This window comes from Poecilia reticulata, chromosome 21 (genome assembly GCF_904066995.2).
Source record: "Poecilia reticulata chromosome 21, P_reticulata-male-v2, whole genome shotgun sequence".
NCBI classification, from domain to species: domain Eukaryota; kingdom Metazoa; phylum Chordata; class Actinopteri; order Cyprinodontiformes; family Poeciliidae; genus Poecilia; species Poecilia reticulata.
Genome location: NC_088850.1, coordinates 48,753 through 70,635, shown reverse-complemented (window position 1 = coordinate 70,635; position 21,883 = coordinate 48,753). Strand labels below are relative to the sequence as shown.

At 46.2% G+C, this 21,883-nt stretch overlaps 1 protein-coding gene across 5 annotated transcripts in view; it reads left to right on the top strand.

Moving 5' to 3' along the window:
* The window catches only part of mei4 (meiosis-specific, MEI4 homolog (S. cerevisiae)), a 36,558-nt gene that overhangs the window by 9,809 nt on the left and 4,866 nt on the right, over nt 1–21,883 (top strand). For 2 of the 5 annotated variants that reach the window (XM_008397013.3, XM_081602652.1), the window contains exons 3-5: nt 4,045–4,290; nt 11,097–11,590; nt 12,939–13,064. In XM_008397013.3, coding sequence (XP_008395235.1) covers nt 4,071–4,290; nt 11,097–11,590; nt 12,939–13,064 — 840 coding nt within the window. In that variant the 5' untranslated portion in view covers nt 4,045–4,070. Of the gene's footprint in view, nt 1–385; nt 569–4,044; nt 4,291–11,096; nt 11,591–12,938; nt 13,065–20,531; nt 20,609–21,883 lie in introns of those variants that run through there. The other 3 variants (XM_081602653.1, XR_532366.2, XM_008397004.2) reach the window with 3 other exon arrangements.

Genomic DNA, 21,883 nt, shown 5'->3' with positions numbered 1-21,883 from the left:
TTCCTAGAATGTAATATAGGTTACACAGCATCAAGCCAGTTCAAAGTTCTTTACATCATCAGTTATGAAATGAGCATTTAACATTACATATTGTTGGGTCAACATCAAATTGATCAAATACTCTGAAAAAATGTAGAATTTTCCACTTAGTGTTAAAACTTTAGCCGACTGGATTTTTAGCCTTTTCTATGCAAAACTGTTTGTGTAAAAACTGTTGCAGTAATCAACTAATTGATCAAGATCATGTTTTTATTTTTACTTCACTCAAAATTCATATCTATTTCTTGTAAAAAAATATATATATACATATATATACTTGAAAAATATTTTATTTGATTAAACGAAATTTAAGATTTATTTATATTTAATGAGATTGTTTTTCTAGAATATATTTTAGAATCCGAATGGATGAAATGATTCCCCAGTTCAACAGAGCTGTTAACCTTTGACCCCTGAGTGAATTTCCTGTGGGACGGATTTAAGCGGGACACCAGCTGGAGGCTGCGCTCTGTTAGCTTCTTGGTTCCGTTAAATCCGGCGATGGAGACCGAACCGAACCAGTTAAACGGTACTTATTGATGTTGGTGCTGATGAATGACGAGTTAAACAGATTTATTTGACTTTTTTCTTTTGCCCTCATTTAGCTAACAGCTGGGCTTTCTTCTTCTACGATAATTTGGCTAACAGCGGGAGTTTCTTCTTCTACGTTAACTTAGCTAACAGCTGGGCTTTCTTCTTCTACGATAATTTGGCTAACAGCGGGAGTTTCTTCTACGTTAACTTGACTAACAGCTGGGCTTCTACGTTAATTTACAAGTACACCTCGCTGCAGCAAACTTGAAGGGGCGGGACGGACCACTGTCAGTCTCTTACCTTATTTGGAAACCATTGCACTCCGGAAGTGAAGGGGGCGCTATTTCCTATATTATCCGCGGTCTCCCGTTTTAATTTTCTTTTGAAATCTGTGATGTAGCTTCATCTGTAGGAAGGAGTTTCACTCTCTGCATGCAGTTTAACTTCTCTCTTTTATTTACTTCAGCGCAGCTCACAGCTTTTAACAAATTCCGTAGCTTTCTGTGTTCTTCTAAATCTGCTTCTTAGTCGCATCTTTTCAGGCCTGCTACTGCCTCTAGTGGCGTGGGGGTGGTAGCACAACTAATTTAATTATGTCACTAAACGAGAATACCACAACATCTTAATTTTGCCATTACTGGCAACGTGAAAGATTAATTATCTCTTAAAATACCACATTTTTCTTCAGGGTGTAAAGCTAATTAGGTGACATAAACAACACCTTTATACATTATAAATAACATCTATATATCTCCATCACTTATAGGAGGAAGTAAAGAAATAAGACATGAAAAACATTATCAACAGTAAAAAATACCATATACAATGTATACATAAGAAATTTAATTGAGCAAAAGTCAGTAACTAACAAATTAATTAGGTTCACAGACGAATAACCAGGATTGTTAAACAAGCAATAATCCACATTTTTGTTTTGTTGGTAGAGTCCAATATATAGGAAAATATGATTAAACTATTTAGTCTTCGAGGTGGAAATTTTTCTTTGACTCTAAAACAATAAAATAAAACTCATTAGTAGAATCATATCAACAATTAGTGCATCAAGTAAAACACTTAGCATGCTACAGGTAAATGTTATCATTTAGTTTGGCTCAGAATAATTATTGCACCGTCAGTGAATGACGTCTAATGTTATGATGTTCTATATTTACCAGAGGAAACAGTGACGCCTTCATGAGCTCAAACTGATGAAAAAAGAGGATGGATGATCTGATGAAATATTTTATGTTAACATTTTAACAATGAGTTAAAATGTTAACTCATTTTAACTCATTAGCTAACAATGTTGGCTAATGTTACCTCTATCTTACTAGAGGTTTTGGATGAGTTGCACTTGTTGGGTAACCCCAAGATCACTGGGTCTTAAAAGATAAAGTGACGTTTCTTAAAAATGTAGCCAGTGTTTTCAGCAAAGTTGATCTGAATGTCCAGGAATGATCCAAGGTATTTAAAACTTGCCATAGTTTCAACAGGTTGGCCAACGAGTGAAACTGGAACCACTTGTAGGTTTCATGTCATTTAATTAGCTCTACTTCCTTAATAAAATTAAAAGGTTTGGTGTTTTGTGAGGGACTTGATCTTTTGCGGTTCCAGTTATGCCAGAATTAATAATAAATAATAAAGACTTTAGTATTCTGATTTAGTAATGTATTTCTATTAGTTGTGCTACCACCACCACGCCACTAGAGGCAGTAGCAGCCCGAAAAGATGCGAAAAAGGAGCAGATTTAGAAGTACAGAGAAATTGATGTTCCACAGAATCAAAAGTTTTGTGGAAATCTAAAAACATAAAGCCATCGTCTTTTAATAAGTGACTATAATCAATCAGGTCCAGAACCAGGCGGATGTTATGGATGGATCTACCTTTAGAAAGCCGGATTGAGTTTAACTAATTATTCTGGATGAGCCCGTTTTTAACCTCGTTGCCAGAACTTTTGTTGGGATGTTGTAGTCTGTTCAACAACGTGATAGGCCTTAAATTATTTACATTTGTCTTTACCAGGTTTTGGGATTAGCTTAATTACACCTTGTTTCATAGTTTCCATGAGTTCCTTCCTTCTAACACATTCTGCTACAGCCTGGAACAGCAGAGCTTTTAAATCCTCCCAGAAATGTTTATAAAGGTTAAAGGTCAGCTCTAAGTCCGTCTGGTCAGACTCCATATTTCTTATAGCAATATCAAATTTGGAGATTCTTAGCTCTTCATCACAGATTTCCTTACAATTTTCATCAATAACAGGAATCAGATTTCTTACTTTTTCAAAAAATGAAGTAATTTGTTCTGTATGTGAAGATTTATAAAGATTACTATAGAAATTAAATACTGCTTGTGTTATTCTCTTAGTCTCAGAACATTCCACTCCATCAATCATAAGGCTATTAACCGTCTACGTTTTTCTAAGTTATAAAAGAAGGCACTATTCTTTTCTCCTTCTTCAACCCACCTGGCTCTGGACCTTTCATAATCACCTTCTGCCCTATTTATAGCTTTCTTCTACGTTAATTTAGCTAACAGCTATTATGTTAAGTTGCAACTTAGTTTCAAGTCTAAAACAAAACCAAGTTAGTTTTAGTTAGTGTATAAAATCGATTGTTTGCAGATAATCTAAAATACAGATTATTAGTTTAAATTTCTTTCAGTCATTAAAAACAGCCGTTTAGTTTCTATTACTGAGTCATTTCTAGACGCCATGTTGGGAGTGTCACAGCTGTTTTTTAACCCTTCAGGGTCCGAAGGGATTATTTGTCATCTGAGACAGTAATAACTTAGTGTTTCTGGAAGCTTCTCGGTCAGAGGATGATGAACCCCTTAGGTTCTGTTTCAGCTTCTTGTTCTGGTTCTGATCCTCAGGTCTTCATGGTTCTGGGAATCGGGTGTTTGGGTTATTTTTTGTTGGTTTTGGGTTCACCTGGTCTCTACGTCACTCATCGCCTCCACAGGCTCCCTGCTTGCTTTGCTCCTGCTGGGTTTTGGTTTCCTGGTCATCCAAGTTCCTCTTTTTCTTCATCACTAAATCTTCCCAGCACCATTCTTCCACTTGTCAGCCTCTAGATCCATTTCTTGTTCGGCTCATGGATTTATCATCCTGGTGGAGAGTTGTTTTTGTCTGTTAGCCTCCTGATTGAGGCCGACCAAATGGGAATAAAACTGCATCCCTGTGACGAAGTGCTGGGAGAAAAGAACCAATTTAAAGCTGGTTCTGGTTCTGGTCTGGTACTGTACCTACTCATCCCTTGAGTTTAACAGCTTTTTATGTCTGAGTGACTCTTAGTTCGCAATAAAATAACCCTTCCTCTGACCATGGCGACGATAGTGGGCGGAGATTGAGAAAAAGCAGCTGATGTCCAGAGAACCCCCTAAAGACGTTTAGATCATCGGCTCCAAGCGACTTGTCAGAACCAGAGTAATGGCCGCCGGCATTGATTAACCTGCCTGTTCCATCTGCCGTAGGGTCCGGCCGAGTCCCGTGGTGGCTCATGAAGGCCCAGGTGGCCGTGGCGATGGCCGTCATCAGAAGCAGACCCCCCGGTGTGAGCAGCCGACAGCACAGCGAGGCTTTGGGCCGCACACTGAGGCGGCAGGACGGCGCGTGGCGGGAGCGGGCCCAGGCGCTACAGCAGGAGGTGCTGAGGCTGCAGCAGGAGCTGCTGGTCTCCAGGGCAACGGACAACACAAACCGCAGCTGGGAGACGGCAGGTAGGTCTTTGTTCTGCACAGCGGACGCACAAAATCAGCAGGAAGTGGGTCTAATGGTCAGCAACGGGTTCTGGAACTGATCTGCTTCATTTGTCTAGTGACCAGCAGAGCTAGCAGGCTGATCATCTGCAGCTGCTGGTCTGAAACGCCAAGGTCAGAGGTCAGGGAGGCTGCTGGTCTTGGTTTCACTCAACAAAATGGTGGAGCTAGCCCACCACAAAACGTCAGGCGATGATTTCATCATTAACTGGAGCAAAGATTTAATTAATTTCCTTAAGCTGTTTAATGCGGGCGCCATGTTGGACACAGACACTTTTCTGTCCTTGTGTCTCGCTCCTGTCTCTGCTTCATGCAGACGAGTCTGTGTTTCAGACGAGTCTTTGTTTCAGACGAGTCTTTGTTTCAGACGAGTCTTTGTTTCAGACGAGTCTTTGTTTCAGACGAGTCTTTGTTTCAGACGAGTCTTTGTTTCAGACAAGTCTTTGTTTCACGTCTGTTTCAGACGAGTCTGTTTCACGTCTGTGTTTCAGACGAGTCTGTGTTTCAGACGAGTCTTTGTTTCAGACGAGTCTTTGTTTCAGACGAGTTTTTGTTTCGGATGAGTCTTTGTTTCAGACGAGTCTGTGTTTCAGACGAGTCTGTGTTTCAGACGAGTTTTTGTTTCGGATGAGTCTTTGTTTCAGACGAGTCTTTGTTTCAGACGAGTTTTTGTTTCAGACGAGTCTTTGTTTCACGTCTTTGTTTCAGACGAGTTTTTGTTTCGGATGAGTCTTTGTTTCAGACGAGTCTTTGTTTCAGACGAGTTTTTGTTTCACGTCTTTGTTTCAGACGAGTTTTTGTTTCGGATGAGTCTTTGTTTCAGACGAGTTTTTGTTTCACGTCTTTGTTTCAGACGAGTCTGTGTTTCAGACGAGTCTTTGTTTCAGACGAGTCTGTGTTTCAGACGAGTCTGTGTTTCAGACGAGTCTGTGTTTCAGACGAGTCTTTGTTTCAGACGAGTCTTTGTTTCAGACGAGTCTTTGTTTCACGTCTTTGTTTCAGACGAGTCTGTGTTTCAGACGAGTCTTTGTTTCAGACGAGTCTTTGTTTCAGACGAGTCTGTGTTTCAGACGAGTCTGTGTTTCAGACGAGTCTTTGTTTCAGACGAGTCTTTGTTTCAGACGAGTCTTTGTTTCAGACGAGTCTGTGTTTCAGACGAGTCTGTGTTTCAGACGAGTCTGTGTTTCGGACGAGTCTTTGTTTCGGACGAGTCTTTGTTTCGGACGAGTCTTTGTTTCACGTCTTTGTTTCAGACGAGTCTTTGTTTCAGACGAGTCTTTGTTTCGGACGAGTCTTTGTTTCACGTCTTTGTTTCAGACGAGTCTTTGTTTCAGATGAGTCTTTGTTTCAGACGAGTCTTTGTTTCAGACGAGTCTGTGTTTCAGACGAGTCTGTGTTTCAGACGAGTCTTTGTTTCACGTCTTTGTTTCAGACGAGTCTTTGTTTCAGACGAGTCTGTGTTTCAGACGAGTCTTTGTTTCAGACGAGTTTTTGTTTCGGATGAGTCTTTGTTTCAGACGAGTCTGTGTTTCAGACGAGTCTGTGTTTCAGACGAGTCTTTGTTTCACGTCTTTGTTTCAGACGAGTCTTTGTTTCAGACGAGTCTTTGTTTCAGACGAGTCTTTGTTTCAGACGAGTTTTTGTTTCGGATGAGTCTTTGTTTCAGACGAGTCTGTGTTTCAGACGAGTCTGTGTTTCAGACGAGTCTTTGTTTCACGTCTGTGTTTCAGACGAGTCTTTGTTTCAGACGAGTCTTTGTTTCAGACGAGTTTTTGTTTTGGATGAGTCTTTGTTTCAGACGAGTCTGTGTTTCAGACGAGTCTTTGTTTCAGACGAGTCTGTGTTTCACGTCTGTGTTTCAGACGAGTCTTTGTTTCAGACGAGTCTTTGTTTCACGTCTGTGTTTCAGACGAGTCTTTGTTTCAGACGAGTCTTTGTTTCAGACGAGTCTTTGTTTCAGACGAGTCTTTGTTTCGGACGAGTTTTTGTTTCGGATGAGTCTGTGTTTCAGACGAGTCTTTGTTTCAGACGAGTCTTTGTTTCAGACGAGTTTTTGTTTTGGATGAGTCTTTGTTTCAGACGAGTCTGTGTTTCAGACGAGTCTTTGTTTCACGTCTGTGTTTCAGACGAGTCTGTGTTTCAGACGAGTCTTTGTTTCAGACGAGTCTGTGTTTCAGACGAGTCTGTGTTTCAGACGAGTCTTTGTTTCACGTCTGTGTTTCAGACGAGTCTTTGTTTCACGTCTGTGTTTCAGACGAGTCTTTGTTTCAGACGAGTCTTTGTTTCGGACGAGTTTTTGTTTCGGATGAGTCTGTGTTTCAGACGAGTCTGTGTTTCACGTCTGTGTTTCAGACGAGTCTGTGTTTCAGACGAGTCTTTGTTTCAGACGAGTCTTTGTTTCAGACGAGTCTTTGTTTCAGACGAGTTTTTGTTTCGGATGAGTCTTTGTTTCAGACGAGTCTGTGTTTCAGACGAGTCTTTGTTTCAGACGAGTCTTTGTTTCAGACGAGTCTTTGTTTCAGACGAGTTTTTGTTTCAGACGAGTTTTTGTTTTGGATGAGTCTTTGTTTCAGACGAGTCTGTGTTTCAGACGAGTCTTTGTTTCAGACGAGTCTGTGTTTCAGACGAGTCTTTGTTTCAGACGAGTTTTTGTTTTGGATGAGTCTTTGTTTCAGACGAGTCTGTGTTTCAGACGAGTCTTTGTTTCAGACGAGTTTTTGTTTTGGATGAGTCTTTGTTTCAGACGAGTCTGTGTTTCAGACGAGTCTTTGTTTCAGACGAGTTTTTGTTTTGGATGAGTCTTTGTTTCAGACGAGTCTGTGTTTCAGACGAGTCTGTGTTTCAGACGAGTCTTTGTTTCACGTCTGTGTTTCAGACGAGTCTGTGTTTCAGACGAGTCTTTGTTTCAGACGAGTCTGTGTTTCAGACGAGTCTGTGTTTCAGACGAGTCTTTGTTTCACGTCTGTGTTTCAGACGAGTCTTTGTTTCACGTCTGTGTTTCAGACGAGTCTTTGTTTCAGACGAGTCTTTGTTTCAGACGAGTCTTTGTTTCAGACGAGTCTTTGTTTCAGACGAGTCTTTGTTTCGGACGAGTTTTTGTTTCGGATGAGTCTGTGTTTCAGACGAGTCTGTGTTTCACGTCTGTGTTTCAGACGAGTCTGTGTTTCAGACGAGTCTTTGTTTCAGACGAGTCTTTGTTTCAGACGAGTCTTTGTTTCAGACGAGTTTTTGTTTCGGATGAGTCTTTGTTTCAGACGAGTCTTTGTTTCAGACGAGTCTTTGTTTCAGACGAGTCTTTGTTTCAGACGAGTTTTTGTTTCAGACGAGTTTTTGTTTCAGACGAGTCTGTGTTTCAGACGAGTCTTTGTTTCAGACGAGTCTTTGTTTCAGACGAGTCTGTGTTTCAGACGAGTCTTTGTTTCAGACGAGTTTTTGTTTTGGATGAGTCTTTGTTTCAGACGAGTCTGTGTTTCAGACGAGTCTTTGTTTCAGACGAGTTTTTGTTTTGGATGAGTCTTTGTTTCAGACGAGTCTGTGTTTCAGACGAGTCTTTGTTTCAGACGAGTCTGTGTTTCAGACGAGTCTGTGTTTCAGACGAGTCTTTGTTTCACGTCTGTGTTTCAGACGAGTCTGTGTTTCAGACGAGTCTTTGTTTCAGACGAGTCTGTGTTTCAGACGAGTCTGTGTTTCAGACGAGTCTTTGTTTCACGTCTGTGTTTCAGACGAGTCTTTGTTTCACGTCTGTGTTTCAGACGAGTCTTTGTTTCAGACGAGTCTTTGTTTCAGACGAGTCTTTGTTTCAGACGAGTCTTTGTTTCAGACGAGTCTTTGTTTCGGACGAGTTTTTGTTTCGGATGAGTCTGTGTTTCAGACGAGTCTGTGTTTCACGTCTGTGTTTCAGACGAGTCTGTGTTTCAGACGAGTCTTTGTTTCAGACGAGTCTTTGTTTCAGACGAGTTTTTGTTTCGGATGAGTCTTTGTTTCAGACGAGTCTTTGTTTCAGACGAGTCTTTGTTTCAGACGAGTCTTTGTTTCAGACGAGTTTTTGTTTCAGACGAGTTTTTGTTTCAGACGAGTCTGTGTTTCAGACGAGTCTTTGTTTCAGACGAGTCTGTGTTTCAGACGAGTCTTTGTTTCAGACGAGTCTGTGTTTCAGACGAGTCTTTGTTTCAGACGAGTTTTTGTTTTGGATGAGTCTTTGTTTCAGACGAGTCTGTGTTTCAGACGAGTCTTTGTTTCAGACGAGTTTTTGTTTTGGATGAGTCTTTGTTTCAGACGAGTCTGTGTTTCAGACGAGTCTTTGTTTCAGACGAGTCTGTGTTTCAGACGAGTCTTTGTTTCAGACGAGTTTTTGTTTTGGATGAGTCTTTGTTTCAGACGAGTCTTTGTTTCACGTCTGTGTTTCAGACGAGTCTTTGTTTCACGTCTGTGTTTCAGACGAGTCTTTGTTTCAGACGAGTTTTTGTTTTGGATGAGTCTTTGTTTCAGACGAGTCTGTGTTTCAGACGAGTCTTTGTTTCAGACGAGTCTGTGTTTCAGACGAGTCTTTGTTTCAGACGAGTTTTTGTTTTGGATGAGTCTTTGTTTCAGACGAGTCTTTGTTTCAGACGAGTCTTTGTTTCAGACGAGTCTGTGTTTCAGACGAGTCTTTGTTTCACGTCTGTGTTTCAGACGAGTCTGTGTTTCAGACGAGTCTTTGTTTCAGACGAGTCTTTGTTTCAGACGAGTTTTTGTTTTGGATGAGTCTTTGTTTCAGACGAGTCTTTGTTTCAGACGAGTCTTTGTTTCAGACGAGTCTGTGTTTCAGACGAGTCTTTGTTTCACGTCTGTGTTTCAGACGAGTCTGTGTTTCAGACGAGTCTTTGTTTCAGACGAGTCTGTGTTTCAGACGAGTCTGTGTTTCAGACGAGTCTTTGTTTCAGACGAGTCTGTGTTTCAGACGAGTCTGTGTTTCAGACGAGTCTTTGTTTCAGACGAGTCTGTGTTTCAGACGAGTCTTTGTTTCAGACGAGTCTTTGTTTCAGACGAGTTTTTGTTTCGGATGAGTCTGTGTTTCAGACGAGTCTGTGTTTCAGACGAGTCTTTGTTTCACGTCTGTGTTTCAGACGAGTCTGTGTTTCAGACGAGTCTTTGTTTCACGTCTGTGTTTCAGACGAGTCTGTGTTTCAGACGAGTCTTTGTTTCACGTCTGTGTTTCAGACGAGTCTTTGTTTCAGACGAGTCTTTGTTTCAGACGAGTCTTTGTTTCAGACGAGTCTGTGTTTCAGACGAGTCTTTGTTTCAGACGAGTCTTTGTTTCAGACGAGTTTTTGTTTCGGATGAGTCTGTGTTTCAGACGAGTCTTTGTTTCACGTCTGTGTTTCAGACGAGTCTTTGTTTCACGTCTGTGTTTCAGACGAGTCTTTGTTTCAGACGAGTCTGTGTTTCAGACGAGTCTGTGTTTCAGACGAGTCTTTGTTTCAGACGAGTCTGTGTTTCAGACGAGTCTGTGTTTCAGACGAGTCTGTGTTTCACGTCTGTGTTTCAGACGAGTCTGTGTTTCAGACGAGTCTGTGTTTCAGACGAGTCTTTGTTTCACGTCTGTGTTTCAGACGAGTCTGTGTCGAAGCAGCAACGCGGCTCAGGAACAGCTGGAGGAAACGGCTTTCCTTAGATGGACTCACATGATGGATCCATCGTGGATCCGCTGCACGTTTCTCCTAACAGCTGCAGGGAGACATTTAGGAACTCTGAGCTGTGAAAGTAAAAAATATGGTTTCTTCTTCTTCTCTCAGAATAACAAGCAACAACTGTGCAGCTTTGATTTAAAGGCCACAGACGTGTTTTGGACTCTTTGGACCAGAGCCTCCTGAAAATGAGAGGAATATTTCATGTCCTGTGTGGACGTGTCTCAGAGAAGCAATCTGAATTCAAATGTGTATTTGTATGAAAATGGCTGTGGCCACATTACTCTGTCTGCGGCTCCTGATCGAGCCTCTCCGGGCTCCTTTATATTCCCGATGCAGCGCCATAGCAACCAGCTTTTTCTTCCACAGAAAATCACAAAGAGGAAAATGTGAAAGTGTAATTTAGTCCAATTTTCCCCTCGGTGTGGGAAGTGTTTCTCAGGCGCGGTTTGATGTTTGTGATTTTGCACGTAAAGAGTAATTTCAATTTGTGAACGAAGCCGTAACGGAACAGAACCAGACGCTGTCAGAACCGTCCAAGGCGATTCGGAGCGTCGGAGACCTGATCCCAGAAATGGTGAACTGTCTTTATGCATTTTATGGAATAATTACAGAATTTTACACAGCATGAAAACCCAGCTGGTGCTCAGGTGAACCTCCTGGTGGCTGAAGCTGCAGGTGGTTCCCAAACTCACCTGGAAAAACCTGGAAACACCTGAGAAGAAAAGATGAGGCAAGAAAACCCAAAAACGACTGTCGGTGAACAAACGACCCTAAAGGAGAGGTCAAAGGTCAAAGAGCTGGGTTGGGGTTTTTTCTCTTTGCTGAGTTCTCTGATTGGTTCATTCATGGATTATTTATCCCTGATGGTCATGAAGACTGAAGGTGACGATGGAGCGACACCCTGAGGTCAAAGGGCAATCAGGACCAGGGAGGTCCTTCAGTTGCTGAGGTACTGATGCCTTTTGTTTCCAGGATGCTGTTAATAAATCCTCCATAATCAGGAACTGTTGGGTTATGGACAGAACTCTGCAGGTTCTGATGGTTCCTGGAACTAATATCTGTTGATCCAGAAGTTTTCTTTCTGTTTCCATCTTTCAGACGGAGCCATCATGGAGGATCTGTCTCAGGATCTGTTTGGTCCAGGAAGTCCAGCTTTCAGTGCCGATCCTCCCCCAGACCGTGACTCAGAGACTCCTGACCTCCTGCTGCATTCCCCTCCTCCTCTTCCTCCTCCTCCCTCCAGACTCCAGAGCGATCCCTGGAGCGACGCGCTGCTGCCTCACATGCGGTTCCTTCAGTCTCTGTGTTCCCTGCAGCGCCTCGACGGCAGCAGCGCGGCTCTGGCCCCAGAGGGCCACGGCGACTCAGCGGCATCAGAAACCGTCTTCCTGCTCTTGGACAGCGTGGCGGCGGCCTGCAGGGCCCCCCCGCCGCCGGGGCTCCCCGACTTGCTGCCCCAGGCCTGCCGGGTGGCGTCCCGGGCCTTGGACCTCCTGTGCTCCGGGCGGCCGTCCGCGGACCTGCGGAGACGCCTGGAGGAAGCGCTGAGGGAGCTGACCCGGACGCTGCTGCACAGCCAGCGGCCTGGCAGGGTGAGTCCAGATGCTATTGTCCCGGTCAAAGGTCGGTAGGAGCTGGAACTCGTCTGCAGCTTTTTCCAGCAGCCTGATTCTGGGATTCACCGGATCAGGACCTACAGTCCTCCAGAACCTCGGACCGGTTAGCAGCAGGAGCAATATCTGACTGAAGGAATGGTTCCAGATGCAGCTGTGAACGGATCAGTGAACGGGAATCCCATGATCTGGGATCGGACCGTCAATCTTTAGCAAGCAGACACATGAACAGCACAGCTGGTGGAAACCAGACGCTGAATCACCTGCTCCCTCCAGCTCCTGCAGGGTTGATGCTGCATGCGCTGCAGCTGCAGGGTTGATGCTGCATGCGCTGCAGCTGCAGGGTTGATGCTGCATGCGCTGCAGCTGCAGGGTTGATGCTGCATGCGCTGCAGCTGCAGGGTTGATGCTGCATGCGCTGCAGCTGCAGGGTTGATGCTGCATGCGCTGCAGCTGCAGGGTTGATGCTGCATGCGCTGCAGCTGCAGGGTTGATGCTGCATGCGCTGCAGCTGCAGGCCAGGGCCTGTAAAAATGTTTCATGATATTCAAATGAATCTCGATGCTTCGTCGCCATTTTTCCCTTCAGAGTTGAACCGAAGACACAGACGGAGCCGTTCCTCCAGTTTCATGGCAAGAGAGCAGAAAAGATGGCTGACAGGTTTCCTTCATCAGCAGCCAGCAGGGCTCGCAGCTTCAGCTCTCCACTCAGACTCTGCTTCCCTGTGACGCCGGAGATGAGGAGTGTCACCTCTTCCTCCTCTTTAACGCCGTATCGTCTTCTGCCTAGATTGAACTGGGACAGAACCAGTCCAGCTGTGGAGAAGCGTCTAGAGATCCAGGAGGAGAAGCTGCCGGTCCGTCACCTGACCCGGATCTTCCTGGGTCACGTGACCCAGGAAGATCCGGGTCACAGATCCAGCTTTATCTGGATCTGTGGCCCGGTTTACCACTCCTCCACCACCGTGCTTCACAGCTGCTCTGAGCTGTTTGTGCTGATCAGAGTCTGAGCCGGAGGGCATTTCTCTGACCTCTGACCCTGGGACATCTGAGATGTTTTCATCTCTGGAGATTGATGGGCTACAGGTGGTTTGCAGATGAACTTTGACCCTCCCAGGTTGATGGGGTAGCAGGAGTTGCTGGTCTGAGGTCCGTGCTGATGTCTTTCTGCTTTTCCTAGTATTTCCTGTGAAATTGTGGAGGAAGTTTCTGTCCCTGGTTCCATATTTCATGGTAGTTTTGGTGAAAGGGGCTGTTTATGTTGTTTTAAATCCTGAGTGAACCCCTGATGAGCTCCGTAAGTGAAGCTGTTGTTTGCTTGCTTGCAGGCTGCAGAGAAGCTGAAGGAGTCCCTGGTTGCTCTGGGGAGCAGCAGCGTATCAAAGTCCTTCCTCGTCTGTCTCATCCTGTCGGAGATCGGCTCTCTGGCTGAGCAGCTCTGGCAGACCTCCCAGGTAAACACGCTGCAGCTTTCTGCCTTTTGTCTCTCGTTCCCTTTGTGCTCGCCTGATAAGCTGCGGCTTTGTGCCCCTCTCTCCGTGGCGCTCCACAAGCAGTCCTACACCACATAAAAGCAGCTTGTCTGTGTAAATTATTTGACTTTATTATTTTGGCCTAAACCTCCACGTTCATTTCAGCGTTTCCTCCCCGCAGACTGTTCCTCTCTACAACCTGTTGGCTCTCAGGCTCTTCCTTTGTTCTGGGCTTTCAGGCAGAAACGTTTTACCCTTTACACTCGTTGCTTCGGCCTCTCTTGATCAATACAGCTTCCCACCACTTCCCTTCCTCTGTGTATTCAAACGTCCGTCCTCGAGTCACAGGCCAGGCGGCCACGGCGCTGGTCCGGCCGGCTTTTAGTAAGCGATGAAGTCAAGTGTCACGCCAGCAGGGGTCCTTTGAAATGAACACATGTAAAACTCTAAAGGGGTCCAGATGATATTTACCTGCCTCTGTGTTCACCTTCTGCCCCAACAGGTTGAGTTTTAGCCTCTACAAGCAGTTGGTTGTCAGGGTTTTATTCTCTACAGACCAGCAGAAATCAGTGTTTAGGAGAAATGGGAAGAGCTGCAGCTCCGTTTATAAACTTCGCCTCCAGGCACCAAGAAAGGTCTATTCAATTCATTGCAGTTGATTGTAGTTATCAATCAATGCACAAGGTTCAGCTTATTATTAGTTATTAGGTTTTCTGTCTCAGGGACCCAGCAGATTGAACCGAGTCGTTGATGAGGCCCTCCTCTTCCTCTCTCCTGCTGATCGATTTCTGTGTAAGGAGTTCTTCCCTTGTCAGGATGTTTGGCAGGCATTACAAAATAAAAGCACAAAGCAGAGTAATCCTCATTAAAGTTAAGAATAATCCATTTTGAATTTCAGTTCTTCCAAATTTGAAACAGGAGACGGTTTTCTAAAGATCCACCTCCCTGTGTTGTTTTATGCTGGCGGTTCCAGTTCAGGTAGGAACTTAGTGAGGGACGTTACTCTGACTGGGACCCCTCAGCAGGCCCCCAGGGATAAGCCTGGCGGGCCGCCAGACTTTACTCACCAGGCTAAGTGCTGTGTGTTTTTGTGAACCTGAAGCTCCTCTGGTAGAGGACCTGAGCTCAGAGGATGAAGAGACCACCCACGGAGGGTGAGAAGGGAATTTTTAGTTATTATTTATAATTATATATATTAATTTAAAAACCCAGTTCTTTTTAATTAGCCGGACTACAAGCATCTCTTCTGTGGTGAGCATTTCCCTGACAGGACAGAATTATTCCTGAAAGAAAGATGGGTTTATAGTTTCATAGCTGATGCGTTGAACAGGGAGCACCATCAGACCGCTGGCGCCTCCTTTGCCGCTTCGCGCTGTCGTGGCTTGATCTCTGTAGTTCACCTCGGTGCGCATCGCTCATATGAGCTCACCTATGTGGACATTTATATCAAACCCCTGTGATTATTTGTGTTTCTTTATAGAATTTATCCAGGTAAGAGTGAAGTTTAACTCCACTGTTCATAGGAACGTTGGATGGGCAGTGAGAATATTTCTTTGTGAACAAAGCATTGTGTGCGTTGATGTCTCAAAATGTCAGCATTTTGATAAAGTCTGTCTACATTGATAAAGTTTGAGTTCCCGGTCAGCTGGTGCATTATGGGGGTTCAGCCCGTGGAGGAGCTTCGCACTCGCCTTGTGACTAGCGCAGCACCTGGTTTATTTTTATTATATTTTTTGTGGCGACACAATGAATATCAAATGTTTTGACTACTTAAAGTCAGAGTTGCTGCACGGCAGCGCAGAGATCAGAGAAACTCATCCCATAATGCTCTGGCACCCGAAGCAGATTCTGTGACGCTTATTAAAAACTCAACAGACGTGAAATGAAGGAGCTACTAAAGCTGCATGAATTAAATCCCCCGTTTGTCTCTGCATCTCTGCAGCTGGTCTAGCTTCATATAGGGCCGGTCCAAGGTTGAATGAGGCCCTGAGCAGAAATTGATTCAGGGGCCCCTCTTGCTGCTAAGGACATCAGCGCCTCTAACAGCATTTCACCATGGATGCAGTGAAACCTGGGAGAGGTGGCCTAGTTTAATTGGCCGAACAGTCAAATGTAAATGTAGTTTACTAAGATGCATTAAGTGAGGATTGAAATGTTGTTTTCTTGTCAATGTAGTTCCTGTGTTAGCCCTTGATTGGTCCCAGCTGTGTCTGTGTGTTCGTCGCGTCCTTGTCATAGTCATGTCAATGTCGTGTCTACGTTCTGTGGTGAGTATTCCCAGTTGCTACCAGTGTCTGCGTTTCCTTGTCTCATCACTCACCTGTGCTGCCTGGATTTCAGTACTCGCCTATAAATGTCATTAAAATGACCATTTTCACACCACAACGTGGGTCCTTCGCATCCGTCCTGACCAACAGCAAATCGTGACAGAATGACCCGACCAAGAAAAGTAATGGTGAGGCTTTGCGGTAAGAGATTCAGTCAACAAAATGGATCCAGGAGATATACTTTATGAGAGGGACTTTGAAGGATTACGATCCACAGACGAGGAATACATAGATGTTACTGCCAAACGCGACTCCGCCTGTAGACGTCTCAGCATAGTGACCAGATGTGTCCTTGTTCTAGAGGCCTGGTTCCCCATCTTCCTTCCTTAGGAACGTCAGGCCGCCCTGGCAATCACAGATGGAAACCACTACCCCCTCGACCTGGTATCACAACTCCAGTCCCATCTGCGGCTCCTGCACCTAACCGCACCTGCTGCCCCAGGAAGTGGGCCAAGTAACTTTCATGCGTCAGCTCCGCTCAGAATGACGTTGGGTGCAAAGCTTGGTGGGAGTTTTGTGAGGAGCTTGGTAGGGTGCTCTGTGTGAGGGACTGCTGTAAAGTCAACACAATTCAGGCGGTTTTCCAGTGTTGCCCCCTGCTGGTCAGGAGTGAATGCTGATGGTCTGCTGTGTTTCCTTTGATGGAACCTTTTTGACCAGTAAAGTAATTATAAACTCTGCGACAGACTGGCGACCTGTCCAGGGTGACCCCGTCTCTCACCTGGAACGTGAGCTGGAGATGCACCAGCACCCATCCCGACCCCATTAGGGACAAGGATGGATGGATGGATGGATGGATGGATGGATGGATGGATGGATGGATGGATGGATGGATGGATGGATGGATGGGTGGATGGATGGATGGGTGGATGGGTGGATGGATGGATGGATGGACGGATGGTAATTCTAAACTGAACTTGATGCACTGATGGATTGACTGGAATGAAGTGGCTTTAATGCCCCAAGTTGACATGTTAATTGTTGCCTAATTAACTGAAATCAGGATTGTGTCGTATTTGGACCTTCACACTCCAAACACGACAGTCTTGAGGTCATCGGCTGGTGGCCGAGGTCAATGTTCTCGTTCACAGCTTCAGAGGTGCTGCAGTCGTCAGCATCCTGATGAGCTGCACCATCTGCTGGAGTCTGACAAGAACCGGCCCCACCGTGAAACACAGTGACCCAGACCCGCTGCTCTGGTTCTGCTGTGTCACCGCCGGCCGGATCCAAGCTGGAGGGGCTCTTAGTCTCTCCTGAAAACTCCTGAAAGCTGAAAACTTTCATTAGAAGTAGCTGAAGAAGTAGAAGTAGGTTTCTGTTGAAATGAGCTTTCTCCTGCCTTTTGAAAAACATTCAAAAACAGGTTTTTGGAAGAATGAAACAGTGTCAGACATGGCAAACAAGTTTTTATTGACATTTAATGAAACAGAGACATCTACAAATGCAGATCGCAGCAAAATCTCTTTTGCGCATTAATCCGTTGTATGTCAGACTTTTTTAAATGCAGCTCAGCCTCAATGTGTCCACCGAACGGCACAGGTCACTGAAATGATGGGATACGATTAATATTACACTTCCACAGGTGGGATGATAAGAAATCTGCTGAGTCAGCATTATGTGACGTAGCATCGATGTGCGTTTCCACAAGGTAGGACGGATCGATGAGTAGCGCAGGTTCACACTGCCTCTTAGAGCAGATAGTTAGAATTATCTGAAGGTCTGAATGTGGGGTTGGGACGTGATGCAGTCACTGACTTCACTTCATTATTGTCATTTTTTGTGCTGCGGCAAAAGAGTTAAAGCTCAGGATCAACGTGTGGAGAAGAAGCTCCATCTCAGACTCTGCAGGTTAAAGGTCAAAGTCGACCAGGACGATCAGAGACCACGAGTCCATCTGAGCACCAAACCGGGTTCAGGTTGAGCAGAGGGTGGTACCAAGGTTCTGCTGGCTGAATGAAGGCCTGCGTCCTGCATGGCTGCCAACATGTAGCTTTAAAACCAGGATGTTCAGAACCGGCAGACGGTTGAAGCGCAGTTTGACTGGAGCCGGTGCTGGACTCTCGTTGGAGCGTCCTGATGGGTTTCATGGCCGGTCAGCGGCTGTGATGATTGGCCTTAATGATATTAAGTTTGCCTCGGGGATATTGAATTTTTCAGAGTTGGCTGCAGAGCTGATGAAACGAGCGTCACATCTGCTGCCTCTAAAGGCTGCCAGTCCAATTTACACTGAGGCTGTGCAGCCAGGGCTGCTGCAGATTAAATCACAGCAAAACTCCATCTGTTCCGGCTCAGACTGAATTTAATATTTCTTCAAATCAAGGACTTATTGGTGTGTTTGTGTCGATGAGTCAGACCTTCAGCTGATGCAGATTCATAGAAACTGGCTCCTTTGTCTCTGAAAGCTCATTGGTTGCAGGTCGGACTCTTCCTGGCTGCGACGTCTTAATGTTAGCAGCTCAGATCATAACCGCCCACTTCCTGCTCTCATTAGACCCACTTCCTGCTCTCATTAGACCCACTTCCTGCTCTCATTAAACCCACTTCCTGCTCTCATTAGACCCACTTCCTGCTCTCATTAGACCCACTTCCTGCTCTCATTAGACCCACTTCCTGCTCTCATTAGACCCACTTCCTGCTCTCATTAGACCCACTTCCTGCTCTCATTAAACCCACTTCCTGCTCTCATTAGACCCACTTCCTGCTCTCATTAGACCCACTTCCTGCTCTCATTAGACCCACTTCCTGCTCTCATTAGACCCACTTCCTGCTCTCATTAGACCCACTTCCTGCTCTCATTAGACCCACTTCCTGCTCTCATTAGACCCACTTCCTGCTCTCATTAGACCCACTTCCTGCTCTCATTAGACCCACTTCCTGCTCTCATTAGACCCACTTCCTGCTCTCATTAGACCGGCTTGTAGCTTCGGTTTATGCAGCTCCGGTCAGAATCACATCTCAGGCTAATTGGCTTTTAGTGACACTGGAGAACCTGACATGAAATGAAACCTTTAACATGCGGCGGACGGCGGCCAGCGAAGGACAAAAACAGACCGCCCAGAGCAAAGGATGCTGGGAGATTTATAGAAACCCAGACAAAACGATGTTGGATGTTAGCAAACAGGATATTTATAAGAACTTATTCAGACGTTCAGTTGGTTTGAAAGTCTGATTCTGTTGTCGTCCTTTATATTTTGCATTGTTGGTGATTTTAGCCTCCATCCGGCTCATTTAAAGGCTCATTTCCACATTTTTGGACAATAAAGATTATTATTATTATTATTATTATTATTTGTTATAAACTGACTTATTTCCAGACATTCTAATTAAAACCAGACAATTAAAATTAGAATAAAGTTTTTAATTTAAACTTCATGAAGGAAAAGTTTCTTTTCCTGTCCCACTTCCTGGTTAATCGTTTTTTCCAGAGGTTTCGAAACGCCGGTTCTGTCTTCATGCCATTTGATCTGTGACCCACATCGGGTCTAAACCGGGTCCAGCCTGTAGAACCGGGTCAGGTCCAGCCTGTAGAACCGGGTCAGGTCCAGCCTGTAGAACCGGGTCCAGCCTGTAGGACCGGGTCAGGTCCAGCCTGTAGGACCGGGTCCAGCCTGTAGAACCGGGTCCAGCCTGTAGAACCGGACCGGGTCCGACCGGGTCCAGCCTGTAGAACCGGGTCCAGCCTGTAGAACCGGGTCCAGCCTGTAGAACCGGACCGGGTCCAGCCTGTAGAACCGGGTCCAGCCTGTAGAACCGGACCGGGTCCAGCCTGTAGAACCGGGTCCAGCCTGTAGAACCGGACCGGGTCCGACCGGGTCCAGCCTGTAGAACCGGGTCCAGCCTGTAGAACCGGGTCCAGCCTGTAGAACCGGACCGGGTCCAGCCTGTAGAACCGGGTCCAGCCTGTAGAACCGGACCGGGTCCGACCGGGTCCAGCCTGTAGAACCGGGTCCAGCCTGTAGAACCGGACCGGGTCCAGCCTGTAGAACCGGGTCCAGCCTGTAGAACCGGACCGGGTCCAGCCTGTAGAACCGGGTCCAGCCTGTAGAACCACCATTCAGTCTAATCAAGTGTCGTCTGATCTGATGGACTTTAATCCTGGTTAAATAAAGAACCAGAACCAGAACCGCTCCAGGCCCTTCTGACTGAATCGGGTCTCCTGGCCGCCCTCGGCTTGATCTGGACATTTCCTTTGTCCTCTTCGTCCTCCGGTGGTTTGTCCTCCGCTGAGGTCGTCAGATTGTCCCTCTTCACGTCTTGGACCTGTGTGGCTCTTTGTGAAGTTCATGAAGACGCGTCTCAGACTCTGTTCCTCCTTCTGCCACTTTGAGCTTCCGGACTCATTTCTTGGTGTTCTGCTGAGGGTGGATGAAACTTTGGGTCACCGGGATTTTAGGAGTTTGAAGCCGATCATTGGGTTTGGGAGCAACGTCATCTTGTGATTATTTCTGGAACAATTTGACTAAGTTTCATTAAAATAAACTTCTGAAATAAACCAAAGACGTTCTTCGTTCTGTCTGCTTCCATGGCAACACCAACAATAAATCTGTATGAAATATTTATTAACCCTAATCAGGTTTTCCAGGATGTTTTTGTCTCTGGAGGCTCTGCTGGCTCCTCCAGTCAGCTTCCTGTCCGTCCTCATGAGACCATTTAGCTGAAGCTGATGTCAGGAAGCGAGCCGACGCGCCGCTTTCTCTGGGACGGAACTAGAGTCCAGATGTCAACATCTGAGTTCAGGAAGTGCAGCTGTGGACCGGACTGGCTTTGTGTCAGCCGATCAGCTGACGGAGTGGCTGTTGCACCTGAGCAATTAGACGTTTCACAGTAAAGAGAAATATTGGAGAAATGAGCATTTTGCTTTGGCTCATTAATGGTTCTCTCAGCTGCCTGATGGTCCACCTTTGACCTTTGAGCTGTAATTCTTGGGTTTCTGGTAATTTCTCTGAGCGTTTCATGTTCTGGGTAGTTTGGAGGAGATTATTTTCATCGTTTCCTGCATGGAGCATTTCAGATTCCTCTGGTACTCCGACCCTCTGTCCCTATTATGACATCATAACCTGATATTGTGACATCATAACCCGCAGTTTGCTGCATCTCCTGGATTGTTTTTCATCTCTCTGAGGATGAAGAGGAGCAGCTGGAGGAACGATGAAGATCGGGTCAGAGCCCAGCAGATGGCACTGGCTGCCAGATAGCAAGGTAACCTGGTAGCATGGTAGCATGGTAGCCTGGTAGCCAGGTAGCCTGGTAGCCAGGTTAGGTAGCATGGTAGCCAGGTAGCCTGGTAGCATGGTAGCCAGGTTAGGTAGCCTGGTAGCATGGTAGCCAGGTAGCCTGGTAGCATGGTAGCCAGGTAGCCTGGTAGCCAGGTAAGGTAGCCTGGTAGCATGGTAATCAGGTAGCCTGGTAGCCAGGTTAGGTAGCCTGGTAGCATGGTAGCCTGGTAGACAGGTAAGGTAGCCTGGTAGCCAGGTAGCCAGGTAAGGTAGCCTGGTAGCCAGGTAGCCAGGTAAGGTAGCCTGGTAGCCAGGTAAGGTAGCCTGGTAGCATGGTAGCCAGGTAGCCTGGTAGCCAGGTAGCCAGGTAAGGTAGCCTGGTAGCATGGTAGCCAGGTAGCCTGGTAGCCAGGTAAGGTAGCCTGGTAGCCTGGTAGCCAGGTAAGGTAGCCTGGTAGCCAGGTAAGGTAGCCTGGTAGCATGGTAGCCGGGTAGCCTGGTAGACAGGTAAGGTAGCCTGGTAGCCAGGTAAGGTAGCCTGGTAGCCAGGTAAGGTAGCCGGGTAGCCTGGTAGACAGGTAAGGTAGCCTGGTAGCATGGTAGCCAGGTAGCCTGGTAGCCAGGTAAGGTAGCCTGGTAGCATGGTAGCCAGGTAGCCTGGTAGCATGGTAGGGTAGCCTGGTAGCATGGTAGCCTGGTAGCCAGGTAGCCTGGTAGCCTGGTAGCCAGGTAAGGTAGCCTGGTAGCCAGGTAGCCTGGTAGCATGGTAGCCAGGTAGCCTGGTAGCCAGGTAGCCAGGTAAGGTAGCCAGGTAGCCTGGTAGCCAGGTAAGGTAGCCTGGTAGCCAGGTAAGGTAGCCTGGTAGCCAGGTAAGGTAGCCAGGTAGCATGGTAGCCGGGTAGCCTGGTAGCCACGTAGCCTGGTAGCATGGTAGCCAGGTAGCCTGGTAGCCAGGTAAGGTAGCCTGGTAGCATGGTAGCCAGGTAGCCTGGTAGCATGGTAGCCAGGTAGCCTGGTAGCATGGTAGCCAGGTAGCCTGGTAGCATGGTAGCCTGGTAGCCAGGTAGGGTAGCCTGGTAGCCAGGTAAGGTAGCATGGTAGCCTGGTAGCCTGGTAGCATGGTAGCCTGGTAAGGTAGCCTGGTAGCCTGGTAGCCAGGTACGGTAGCCTGGTAGCCAGGTAAGGTAGCCTGGTAGCCTGGTAAGGTAGCCTGGTAGCCAGGTACGGTAGCCTGGTAGCCAGGTAAGGTAGCCTGGTA